The sequence below is a fragment of the Phoca vitulina genome, unplaced genomic scaffold, assembly GCF_004348235.1.
Source record: "Phoca vitulina isolate PV1807 unplaced genomic scaffold, GSC_HSeal_1.0 scaffold13, whole genome shotgun sequence".
NCBI classification, from domain to species: Eukaryota; Metazoa; Chordata; class Mammalia; order Carnivora; family Phocidae; genus Phoca; species Phoca vitulina.
The window spans coordinates 19,441,319-19,455,150 of NW_022589716.1; the positions used below are offsets into that span (position 1 = coordinate 19,441,319).

General features: G+C 42.7%; 1 protein-coding gene across 15 annotated transcripts in view; it reads right to left on the reverse strand.

Moving 5' to 3' along the window:
• CADPS (calcium dependent secretion activator) overlaps positions 1-13,832 on the reverse strand; it is a 464,832-nt gene that overhangs the window by 344,463 nt on the left and 106,537 nt on the right. For all 15 annotated transcript variants that reach the window (XM_032411665.1, XM_032411674.1, XM_032411675.1 and 12 more), the window contains exon 2: positions 12,514-12,627. In XM_032411665.1, the coding sequence (XP_032267556.1) occupies positions 12,514-12,627 (114 nt within the window). The remainder of the gene's footprint in view (positions 1-12,513; positions 12,628-13,832) is intronic.

Consider the following 13,832-nt stretch of genomic DNA (forward strand, 5'->3'; position numbering starts at 1 on the left):
GTGTGTGTATATATATATATATATATATACACACACACACACACACACACACACACACACACACACACAATGGAATATTATGCAGCCATCAAAAGGAATGAGATCTTGTCATTTGCAACGACGTGGATGGAACTGGAGGGTGTTATGCTGAGTGAAATAAGTCAATCAGAGAAAGACATGTATCATATGACCTCACTGATATGAGGAATTCTTAATCTCAGGAAACAAACTGAGGGTTGCTGGAGTGGTGGGGGGTGGGAGGGATGGGGTGGCTGGGTGATAGACATTGGGGAGGGTATGTGCTATGGTGAGCGCTGTGAATTGTGTAAGACTGTTGAATCACAGACCTGTACCTCTGAAACAAATAATACATTATATGTTTAAAAAAAAAAAAAAAAGAAGAAGAAGAAGATAGCAGGAGGGGAAGAATGAAGGGGGGGAAATCGGAGGGGAAGACGAACCATGAGAGACGATGGACTCTGAAAAACAAACTGAGGGTTCTAGAGGGGAGCGGGGTGGGAGGATGGGTTAGCCTGGTGATGTGTATTAAAGAGGGCACGTTCTGCATGGAGCTCTGGGTGTTATGCACAAACAATGAATCATGGAACACTACATCAAAAACTAATTATGTAATGTATGGTGATTAAAATAACAATTAAAAAAATTAAAAAAAAAAAAACAAGCCAGGGTGTCTCAGAGTGCTCACTGCAGGGGGTGCCCTAGTGGGGTGACTAGAGCTGAGGTGAGGTCCTGGCTGAGGGACTCCATGCAGGGAACCAAGGCGGGCATGGACTGGGGTTCCTGGGGCATTCTGCACAGGGGGTGCCCTCGTGGGGGTTGGGGATGGGCTGGGGGCCGAAGAGGGCATGGGCCCCGAGGTCCCGGAGCAGTGCCCTAGCAAGCGCCTGAAGCCCAAGTGGTGTGGGCATAGAGTGTTCTGGGCTGCTCCGTACCTGTGTCGCCGCAGCTAGAGCTGTAGTGAGCGCCAACCAGAGGTGTCCGGGTGTGTAGAGGACTGGGGCCGCCTTGGGGGGACCGGGCTTGCTGAGGCGGCCGGCGGGCTCTGGCGTCCAGACCCCCGCTCCTGTCACTTGGAGGGGGCGTAAACCCGGCGGCTCGCCAGCCTGTCTGACCCAGAGTTCCGGCGGCTCGCCGGCCAGCCGGCAGCGTTCTAGGACCAGCTCCTTTATGTTCTCGTTGCTCTTCTAAACTGCGGCTTTTTTCTGTGCCCGCCGGCTCCCTCAGTCCGGTCCCTCCCTTCTGCAGTTGGCAGCCTTAGGGGCGCGAATCCCTTTCGTTACCCTGTCCCTGTCTCTTAACTGTTCTCTGTGTGGTCTCTTCAGCTTTTGTCATACAGAAGCTATTCAGTCAGCCCTCAGTTCTACTTCAGGAGGAATTGCTCCATAAATAGGTGTGGATATGGTTTGTCCCTGTGGAGGAGGTGAGCTCAGGGTCTTCCCACGTTGCCATCTTGGACCAGAACCCCAGCGTGGCTGTTACTGTTATGTGCAAACATGGCATGAGGTCTGACACACGTTAACCACCATTTATATTTCATTTTATCCTCTCAATGATGCTCACCACACTTGAAACTGAACAAGTATTAGGTAAATATGTATTTAATGTCTCCCTTCCTGAAATGTGAACTCCATTAGGGCTGTGCCCTTCTTGTTCCCTACAATGTCATCTACCTCTGGTATAGAGCCTGGCACTTTAAAAGCAAATGAACAAAGAAGGTAGGCATCATAGTCGGTCCATCTTATAGACTGAAAACCAAGACTCCAGAGAGGGGTGGGGACTTGTTCTTGGTAACTCAAACTGGCTGATTACAAGGTAATTTCACCCTGGCTCCTTCCTTCCCTAAGGGTCTCGCCTGCCTGGTGGAGAACCTCTTCTGTCTGGTGAAGAACCCCTGGTTGTTTTGCTGGTGCTGCCTAAGGTCCTGGGACCAAGCCATCCATTAAGAACAGTTTACTTTTGCTCCAGTGCCCACCATTTGGAAGTGTACACAAGGTACATGGTTCTGGGGTGTAATACAAGGTGGTGAAACTGCTGCTTCATATTCATGAAGAGGAAACATCTGACATTTTTGAGCTGTGTCCTGGTCACACTTCAGAAGGTGCATAAATACCCTTCCAGAGGCAGAACAAATGTTCACTCCCCTGTCAGATTTCAGGAAATGCCCTTGTTAGCCAGGAGACAGCAGTGCTTGGGGGACATCTCACTGCCTCCTGCTTCATCACAAAGCCTTCCTTGGGGAGGAGAGATGTTAGAAAGGTGCTCTCCATCTACTGCTAAATTAATGAACTAATTTAAAAAGAAGGAGGGCTGAGGATTTGCTTCACAGGCGAGGGCCATGGCCTGCTTCTCTGTGCCTGGGAACTAACTGGTACTCAGTTGAGACCTTAGAGTTCATTTAAAAATCAATTGTAGAAAAAGAGCTTCAACTAAATCCTTAGGCCTTATGAGCTTTAATGAAATAAAGAATTTTCCTGAAAATCTGTAATGTTTAATGCAGATAGTTTCTCCATCTACTTAATACATCATATCCCAGTTATAGGTCTGGGTCTCAAAGAACATCAAAGTTTCGGGACGACTGGGTGGCTCAGTTGGTTAAGCGTCTGCCTTCCGCTCAGGTCATGATCCCAGGGTCCTGGGATCCAGTCCCACATCAGGCTCCTTGTTCAGCAAGGAGCCTGCTTCTCCCTCTCCCTGCCTCTGTCTCTCTCTGACAAATAAATAAATAAAATCTTAAAAAAAAGAACATCAAAGTTTCGAAGCAAAGAGAGGAAGTTTCTGCAGTATAGCATTGAGACAGGAGGTATAAACCATGGTCCCAGGCCAGTTCTACTACTAACTTGCTGTATGACTTTGGGTAAGTCACCTCCCCTCTCTGGTTCTCCAGCTTCTTATTTGTACATGAAGAGAATTGAACTAAAAAAATTTGAGGTTGCCCTTTTGGTTGTAATGTTTATACTCTTCTTCATGATCACATTCATCCTTTCTTTGGGCACTCACTAGGTAGAAGGCACTGTGCCAGGTACCAGCAATATAGTGGTGAGCAAAACAGATACAGATCCAGCCTTCATGCCTCCATGACATCATCCTAATAATCCCACAGAAATAATACAATCTGGGACAAGTGCTTTCAAGGGGAAGTACATGGGACCATGGGTGTCTATAGCTAGGAAACTATTCCAGTATGGAATAAGGAAAGACTTCCTGGAGGAAAACTCCTTTGGGATGATATGTAAACGATGGGTAGGTAAAAAGAGAGTGAAAGAGTATTTCAGAGAGAAGGAACCATATGTGTAAAGATCCTGAATGTCTGAGGAAATAGGGAGAGCCATTGTGGCTGTGGCAGTGAGGGGTGGGGTGTGACCAATGGCAGGAAGGAGCCAGGTGGTGGAGGTATGGGAAGCCACATTAAGGTTATTGGTCTTAATTTAAAGTGCACTGGGAAGCTACTGAAGGTTTTAAGCAGGGACATGGCATGATCAAGTTCAGATTCTCTGGCTTTAATGTGGAAAAACAACCTGAAGGGGGTTAAGAGAATAGGTAGGAGGCCAGGTGGGGGGCACTTGCAGGAGCACCAATGAGTGATGATGGTGGTGAAGATTCAAAGGGGTTAATTATTTGTTTTCAGCTCTAATGAACATCAGTGACTTAAAATATTTGATCAACAAAGCACCTGTACTCTCCTCCCATCTGTCCACACCAGTGTCCCTAGAGCAGGCCCCTGTTATAAGCTCTTTGCACCATATTCCTTTCCCCCAAAGCCCTTCCATAGCTGTCATTTTTCTCTGTGACTGTTTGGTTAATATCTGAGCTCCAGCTAGACTGTAAGTCCCAGGAAGGCAGGAGTTGTAGCTGTTTTTTCCCCCATTCCTTTTTCTGAGTGCCTAAGACAGTGCCTGCCACATAGTTGGTGCTGTGTTAAGAATGAGTGAATGAACAACACAAACAAAGTAGATGTCTCAAAGCAGAGACCTTATTGAGATTATATCTGGATGGGAGCAAGAAGGTGAAGGGAAAATAAGGAAGCATAATATATCAGTCTCTTAATACAATGGACTGAGGCTAGATTTTCCAAGGGACATGACAATAGGGGTAAGAAATGAGGATGTTGGCACATTACTCCTAGCTGGCATCCATAACTGACTGGGTGACCCCTGGATCCTGCACACATCATCTGTATCACGTAGACCCTTCTTTGTATAAAGTATCCACTCAATAAATATTTATTCAAATACTAGTGGATGACCAAGTCACTTAACTTCTAGAACCCTCACTCTCCTTTGCTGTCACATGGGGTTAATTCAGCCAGCCTTCTCTGACAAGGATCAAACTGAAAGAACTTTGAAAAACAGAGGGCTTCATCTGTCTAGAGATGAGATATGACTGCCAGGCCCCAGAGTGAGGGGAGATGAGTAGAATGTCAGTAGCGTGAGGAAGGAGGCTGGAGACTGAGGAGACAACAAAGATGAAGTGCCAAACAGGAGGCAAGGCAGCCATGGGGAGAGAAATTGGCAGCAGAAAACTAATTTTCCAGGCACATCATCTGTCTTGGCTTTTTAGTCTGTCAGAAGGGAAGTGTTAGAACGGTCTGGGCCAGCCTCAACCTATAATGAATATGGCACCTGAGTACCGATGTGCTTGGGTGTCTCTAAAACCACCCTGGAAACCCATTTGTAGTGGGAGCTGTAGCTGGTGTTTCTGTTTCCTGTTTTCTTTTTTGGTGGCTATTGCAAGAGACTTCAACCCCAGGCACAGTTCTATGCAGCACATCCATAAATCCTTCCTGCTCCTCTGCCAACTTCCCAGACAGGTCATAATGGGAGATGGAAGATAAACAAATAAATACAGAATGGTGAAGGGCAGTCAATTCAGTGACTTGACCTCATCCATCAGTCCTTCCCTCCATTGCCAGAGCCAAGCAACCTCAAGGTTGTTTTAGGAACACCCACGTACATCAGTACTTAAGGACTATACAGGGTACGAGGTAAAGCTGGCCCAGCTCCCACTTTCTGATCCTTTCCTACTCTATAAAAGCATGTCATTCCAACATAGATAAGAAAAATACCTAGATGTTAGAGTAAATAAGGTTTAAAAACACCCACAACAACTTGGTTGCTAGTAATGAATGCTACATCGGACAGCCCAGAGTTCAAGTCCCAACTCTACCAGTTGCTGGCTTTGTCACCTGAGCAAGTTACTTAATCTTCCTGGGCTTTGGCTGCCCCATCTTTCAAATGGGAATCCTAACAACCCTCCCATGTAGGATTTGGATGAGGATTCACTGAAACAATGCATATCAATTGGTGAGCATATAAATGGTCCTGGGAAAATTGGACAGCCACATGTAGAAGAATGAAACTGGACCATTTTCTTACACCATACACAAAGATAAACTCAAAATGGATGTAAGACCTAAGTGAGGGCCAGGAATCCATCAAATTCTTAGAGGAGAACACAGTCAGCAACCTCTGTGATCTTGGCCACAGCAATTCTTGCTAGACACGTCTCCAAAGCAAGGGAAACAAAAGCAAAAAATGAACTATTGGGACTTCAACAAGATAAAAAGTTCTTGCACAGCAAAGGAACCAGCCAACAAAACTAAAACTCCCAACCTATGGAATAGGAGAAGATATTTACAAATGACATATTAGATAAAGGGCTAGTATCCAAGATCTATAAAGAACTTATCAAACTCAGCACCCAAAAAACAAATAATCCAGTCAAGAAATAGGCAGAAGACAGGAACAGGCATTTCTCCAAAGAAGACATTACAAATGGCCAACAGACACATGAAAAAATGCTCCACATCACTTGGCATCAGGGAAATACAAATCAAAACCACAATAAGATACCACCTTATACCAGTCAGAATGGTTAAAATTAACAAGTCAGGAAACGACAGATGTTGGCGAGGATGTGGAGAAAGGGGAAACCTCTTACACTGTTGGTGGGAATGCAAGCTGGTGCAGCCACTCTGGAAAACAGTATGGAGGTTCCTCCAGAAGTTAAAAATAGAACTACCCCACCTGCACCCCAGTATTCATAGCAGCAATGTCCACTATAGCCAAACTGTGGAAAGAGCCGAGATGGCCATTGACAGATAAATGGAAGATGTGGCATCCATATATACAATGGAATACTACTAAGACATCAGAAAGGATGAATACTTAACCATTTACATCAATGCGGATGGAACTGGAGGGTATTATGCTGAGCTAAATAGGTCAGTCAGAGAAAGACAATTATACGGTTTCACTCATATGTGGAATATAAAAAACAGGGCAGAGGACTGTAGGGGAAGGGAGGGAAAACTGAATGGGAGGTCATCAGAGAGGGAGCAAAACCACGAGAGACTCTTAATTATAGGAAACAAACTGAGGGTAGCTGGAGGGGAGGTAGGTGAGGGGATGGGATAATTGGTGGATGGGCCTTAAGGACGGCACGTGATGTGATGAGCACTGGGTGTTACACGCAACTGATAAATTATTGAACACTACATCTAAAACTAATGATGTACTACAAGTTGGCTAAATGAATTTAAATAAAAAAATTGGTGAGCATAATGTCTGTAATGGTGCCTATTATATTTACTACTGAATGTAATAGAAGTTAGCAGTTATTTTTAAATAGAGTATCATGCAGCCATGAAAAAAGATAATATTTTCTTATTAGCATCAAAAGATGTCCTGATAGACTGTCAAAGCAGATAATTCCAGTGGTAGAGGTAAAGTGAAGCTGGGGGGATAAGAGCATGACCCTGTATTAAGAACAGTACAGGTAATAAAACTAATGAGAATATGTCCTAAGTGTGACTGTGCAGAGGTAGGGAAGAAATTGAAACCCACTGTGCTAAATGAAACAAGTGGGTTAGTAATATTTTGTGTTTATTCTCCCTGATAATCTTAATTTGGAAATCCAATAGCTATCTTTATGTTTATAGACACATTAAAGATACCTGAAAAGATACATACCAACATTTAATAGTGGTTGTCTAGGGTGATGGGATTACAGGTGGTTTTCCAACCACGTGCTTTGGATTTTTTTTCTACATCATCTATTTTTATAATTTCTGTAGTACATATTTATAATTTTATGTTATGTTTTACTTTATAATCACTTAAAACACCTCTCCCAAATGGAAAAATTACAAATTTTACCTTCACTGAGGCAAGGAACATGTCAGTTTCTAAAATAAAATGCACCTTTGGATCCGAAAGATACCTTTCACCAAAAGTAAAGGACCCTGGGGCAAACTTTAGAAGCAGATCTGGGACTTCAGAAGCAGGAGGTGGTGGTAGGTTAGCAGCAAAAGCAGTTCCATCCATTTCCTATTTCTATACCCTGTCCCCCAGGCTTGACCTTGTACCTCCCCTACCCCACACCCAGGCCCTGAAACTAGGGAGTGGATTGATTCTATTAATTTTCAACTCTCTCCTATTATTTCTATGCAGCAGATGTGTACTGATCACCATCCTCCCCTCTAAACTTAATATATTTATGATGGCCCTTTCCAGGTGCCAGATTTAGGGTGAGGTTCTGTGTGTGTGTGTGTGTGTGTGTGTGCGCGCGCGCATGTGTAATTTAATCCTGACAACAATTATGCAGGAAGTCCTAGTACAGATAAAGTGACCGAGGCTCGGCCTTGGCCGAGGTCCCACAGCCAGTGCACAGTAGAGCTAGAATTCAACCCCACATCTGCAGGCACGACACATCCTCCTAAACCTCCTAAACCACTCTGACCTCTGCCGCCTCCTTACTTGCTCCACTTTCCCCATGAGAACAAATATCTTTACCATGGATGGTTACTCTTCTCCTAGGGAGACATCTGTTCTAAGGCCACTGGGGAGTTATAGCGGTTTTGCTTATTGGAAAAGACATAGCTTCATTTCAGAGAAATAGCCAGATATGACCTGACTTCTACTTTAATTAGATTTAAAAAAAAAAAAGTCAATCATAAAGACTGAATACACTGTCATCGAGTGTAGAGGACATCTGCAGTTTATGCCTGCCAAAGATCCTTCCTCCCCCGATCACAGTGCCTCAGCCTGAGAATGTCTTTGCCACGTGCACAGTCTCAGTGGGACTGTCAGTCATGAGAGTATGTCCTTCCTTAGCCATGGTGGGTTGTAACCTGAGGCCGGCTAGTCAGATTCAGAGTGGGATGGCACAAGAATGGAATGGGATTGGAGGAGAGTCATACCAGTGATGGGGTGTCCACTATATCCTGCCGCCTGGCTTCCTGAGTTAAGCTGCTCGGTTTCCCTTTTTTTCTGTAGCTTGGTTATAACCTTTGATATCTTTTATTGCTGTTGTTATTGTTGTTGTGCTGTTGTTGTTGCTATTATTATTATTAGGGCTTAATTTCACCAGTCCGTCAGTTTTTGTTGCTAGCAAATACAAAATTCTGTTTTATAACAGCAGTCAAAGTTAGTTTGAAAAAAACCAACTGGGCCTTTGTTAGAGATTAGCTAAGAACAAAATAAATCCAAACAAACTCAGTCAGAGCAGTGTCACTGGCTGAAGCCCAGACATCAGCAGAAGCATTCTAAAATGGGTGTGTGTACATCTTCTACCTCATTCTACCTCCCCACTTCCCACCAAACCCCCATGTTTCCTTCCAGGCAGGCTCCGAGTGAGAGGTTTTGTAAATCTTTTCCATCCACCTCTTTTCTCTGACACCAGGACCAGCATGCAAAGGAACCAAAACAAAGCAGGGAGATGGGGAGTGAGGGTGAGAATGCAGGGTGGGAGGGCTTATGTTTTAGACATTTGTCTTAAAAGCACTGAGAGTTAGGGAAGGTGTGGGGGCCCCGTAGAAATGGGTGAACTCTCTGATGTCTCCCACACCTGTGGGAACGGGACAGAGTCACTCGGTCAGATCTCCCAGATCTCAGAGCACCCACTTCAGTGCCCAGCCCTCAAAGCCAGGATGCAAGAGATTAAAGGATTAATCTGCTGTCCTGCTTGATCGGCTTTGGCGATCAGGGCCAGCAGGAAAGGATAAAATAAACTTTCATGCTCTCAGAGCCAGAGAGAACACTGGTCTCCCATTACCCTGCCCAGCTCAGGTCCCAGGCCCAAGTGGCTTGGTGCTAATGCTGGCCAGTGGGGTTCAGATGGGCGGGATGGGCACAGATGGAGAAAGAACAGAGCTACCTACTCCTTTCATCTAAAAAAATTTTCTTTACTACTCTAGGGTGTGGAAAAAACATTATTGCCTTGGCAAAACAAAGCCAATGCCTGAAACCACTTTTTCTAGTATAGTCCTCTCCAAACTTTTTGATGAAAAGTTGTTTTTCAAAAATATCGTTACCGGGGCACTTGGGTGGCTCATTTGTTAAGCGTCTGCCTTCAGCTCAGGTCATGATCCCAGGGTCCTGGGATCGAGCCCGGCATCAGGCTCCCTGCTCCGCCGGAAGCCTGCTTCTCCCTCTCCCACTCCCCTTGCTTGTGTTCCCTCTCTCGCTGTGTCTCTCTCTGTCAAATAAATAAATAAAATCTTTAAAAAAAAATCATTACCATTAGCAAACTGGGATGTGAAGGTGTGGTATGGTGGGGTGGAATGTGTGTGTGTGTGTGTGTGTGTGTGTGTGTGTGAGAGAGAGAGAGAGAGAGATTGAACATGTATTTAGAAGGATATCCATTGGTTTTGCCTGCCAAGCATACATTCCCCCTTCTGGTAAAAAGCACCCTCATTTCTCAATGAAAAGTCACTGTACTTTCACTATAGATGGTTCTAGTGTGGTTGCGCCTGCTCACAGCCTCCAGAGGTGGTATCTGTCCTAGCAATGATCCCCTGGTCTAGTTCACCCTCCATCCATTGTGATTGACTCCAGAAAGGACACATGACCCATGTCAGCCCAACCAAGTGACCTGAGGCCTCTTGCTGGGACTCTCCACAAAGAGGTATTCTCTTCAGTCCTGTGGTTGCTAAGCTGGTAGGGCATGGCCTGAAGTTGCCAGGATCCTCCACATGCAGAAAAGCAGCCCAAGAATAAAGCCAACATAGGGAAGAACAAAGCCAGGGTGGGGGAGAAAGATACCCATCCTGCTGGCATCTTTGGATTTTCGGATCCAGCCACAGCTAAAACCAGGTCTATTCCTGGCCTTTTAAGTTGCTTGAGCAAATAAATCTCATTTTTGACTTAAGCCAGTTTGACCTAGGTGTCTGTCACTTGTAATCCAAAGAGCCTTGTCCAAAACAGATATTGACAGGGAAGCAATTGGATCCTGGAGGAGGGTATAGAAAGAAACCCTAACTTCTCCACTGCCCAAGAGTGAAGTGAGAGGGAGAAAGGGAGGAGTAACAAACTTGGAGCTCTCCCAAGGAAAGTGTTAATCTTGATCCTTTGATTGGGGACCTTTGCTTCAGAGGATTAGATTTCCCAGGAACATGCATCCCAACAATCTAAAGTTTACTAATGAATACAGTAAATAATTTATACCACACATTATTTCCTGTTACTCAAATCTTAATATTAACTACTCAGTGATTTCACAATGCCTGTATTCTCACCAAACTAAAAAGAGGCACTTTCAAATAAACTAGCCACCATAGAAAAAAATATCAGCATCACTATAGATATAATGGTAATTTCCAGAGACTCATTAGCACATTGATGACTATTAATTTTCAAAGTTAATTAATAGATAGAAATGGCACTTTCTTTTAATTTATGTCATTAGTCAAATGAGCTTTCTAATTAAGATGTGCAATCTACAAATTTATAAACTGGTGAATAACTCCAAACATGGAGAATTATTAGTGAGGGTCTGCCTGGTCTGAATTGGCTTCAGAACTTGCAAAAAGGGGGAGAATTAATTTCATTTCCTGGCGGTTTCTCAACAAAATCTTCAGTTAAATATATTCAAATTATTCATTACCATACCGTCATCATGGTTCTGAATCTCATTTCCACTTTCTGTTAAATTCAAATGAAATATTGTACCACATCTGATAAACAAGTAAGTTTGACACTTATTGACAATATCAATACTATTTGTAAAATGAAAACAAAAAGCTTAAATTTGACAAATATAAAAATAAACCAGACTTCTAAAACAAACCCAAATAGAAATTTCATTGAGAAAATGTGTAAAATGAGTCTGCGCCTGGACATAGCAAACATCAAAGAGACAAAGGCTGTTTACCATTAAACACTAATTAGCAAACCAGTCAATAGTATTTGCACAAGATCTAATTACAGTCTTGCTCTACTCTCTCTGTGAAAAGAGCCAAGTACTTCAGCAAGTGGGAAGGAGAGTTTTACTGAATCAATCAACTAACATTTTTAAAGTGTCCATCAGGGATTGGAGTGCCCGATGCGCAGAAGCATGTGTTTGGAGCATCTGTGAAGTGGGAGCACCAATCTTTTTGTTTTGAGATAATTTGCTACCTAATAATTAAAAACAGAAAGGAAAGGAGTAAGAAAATCAGTGAAGTGATCCTATGGGAAAAAAAATTAGAGTTGGTTGGATTCCCTTACACTTATTTTAGTTTATTGTTATTACTTTGAATTGCAAATGGCAGGATGTCATGAGTTTTTCAACGCGTGGGGGTTGGTTTCTAATGGTTTTAATCTAGCCTTGACAATGGGTATAACATTTGGGGCATAGGACTCCAAATACAGAGAATATCTGGTTCACATGAAAAAAAGACTAATATAAAGTAAAATGTCTTTTAATGACCGTATAATAACTTTTTAAAAATATGCCCATCAGGTTACCATGACCCAGAAGAAGGTATGGCATATCCACCTCATTAATAATGTATAAACAATAGCCAATGTGCACATATGGAAGAGTAATTATAAAATTTAAATATACTAATTCCAAAATCACTTTACTGATAAATAAACCTTTGAGGTCTAGAGGTGAAAATTCACTTGTGATATATATTCAGGATATATTGTCTCACTTACAGATTTTCTCTTGAGAAGAGTACTATACTTTGGATGGCGTTCTAACTTATAGAAAAGAACTCACAGCACCATTTTAATAGAAAGAACAAGGAAGCTAGTGAAGGCACCATCTTGGGAGAGGTTAACCTCCTTTACAAAGGGTACAGTTGCTGGGGGAAAGCTCCCAACTCAGTTCAAATCTTAGCTTGTGGCATTTAACAGCTGTGTGACTTTGAGTACTTGACCTAACCTCTCTGAGCCTCAGTTGCTTTACTGGTAAAATGGAAATAATATCAGGGCCTAACTCATGAGACTGTTGTACAGATTAAACAAGAAATCATACATAAAGCAGGCAACGTGCTGAGTGCTTTGCATATAATTTCTTGTTTAGTTGGTAAACCAGTGGCTTCGATTTTAGTTTTCTCCACACAAAATGCTGTTATTTCTTAAAATTGTAACCAGTCATCAACCCTTTTGCCTTGGGAGGGATGGTCCTGTAGGAGGCCAAGGCTGCTGTTCCCACTGAACAGTAGTCTGGAAATTCTGGGCTTCAGACTTGAGCAGTCTTGACATTCTTCTGCATGGTGAGTCTTACCTCATAGTAACTCTGGACAGCATTCATGAAGGCTTCATCAGCCACAATCTGGGTTTCCCCATTGAGGAAAGCCTGAAACCGGTCCTTGACTGTCTGCAACTGCTGTTTGCTGATCTGTAAGGAACAGAGGAAGAGAGAACAGTGAGGACTTGTTCTAGACAAGGATCGTGATTCCAAGGAAGATGCCAGGCCCATTGGTGTGTTAGAGCTGGCTTGTTTAGGCGCGTGGGAGCTGATTGTTAAATTTTCAGGAGTTTACTAAAAAATAGTATAAATTACAGTTAAATAAATTATATTGAAAATAAAGGTAACACATACTCAAAATTCATTGCTTCCTGATTATTTTAGCATTACCTGTGCTTTTGAAGTTACTAACATCTATTGTATTTGTATGGCAGAAATGATATATAACGGGTGCTACCTTATACCACTCCCCAACTCTACATTTGGTGACATCTTATTGGAAGCTAGGTGTCAGTCAGGATAAGAGTATTTACACTATGGAAATTGGCAAGAGCTACAAGTCAGGTGTTTTTGTTGGTTAGTTTTTGTTTTTTTCGTGAGAGATGGTTGTTTAACACGTCATTGCACAGGCCCCTCAGGTCGTCTGAAATATCCTGCTTTATAAAGTTCTAGTCATCAAAACAGTATGGTATTAGCATAAAAACAGTCACCCAGAAATAGACCCATGAATATACAGGCAACAATATTTGACAAGGGCGCCAAGATATTCAAAGGGGAAAGGATACGCTACTCAATAAATGATGTTGGAAAAACTGGGTATTCACATGCAATAGAATGAAATTGGACCCCTATCTTATACCACTCACAAAAATTAACTTAAGTGAATTAAAGACTTAAATGTAAGACTCCAAACTGTAAAACTATTAGAGGAAAACAGGGGAAAACCTCATTGACATAGGTCTTGGCAATGAATTTTTGGATACGACATCAAAAGCTCAAGCCACAACAGCAAAAACCGACAAGTGGGACTACATCTCTGTAATAATCTACTGCACAGCAAAAGAAACAACAAGCAAAATGAGAAGGCAATTTATGGAATGGGAGAAAGTATTTGTAAACCATTTACCTGATAAGGGGTTAATACCCAAAATATATCAGGAACTCATATAATAGCAAAAAACAAAAATCCAATAAAAAATGGGCAGAGGACTTGATTAGACATTTTTCCAAAGAAGACATACAGATGGCCAACAGGCCATGAAAGGATATTCAACATCACTTCTCAGGGAAATGCAAATCAAACCCACAATGAGATATCACCTCATACCTGTTTGAACGGTTATCATTAAAAAAAC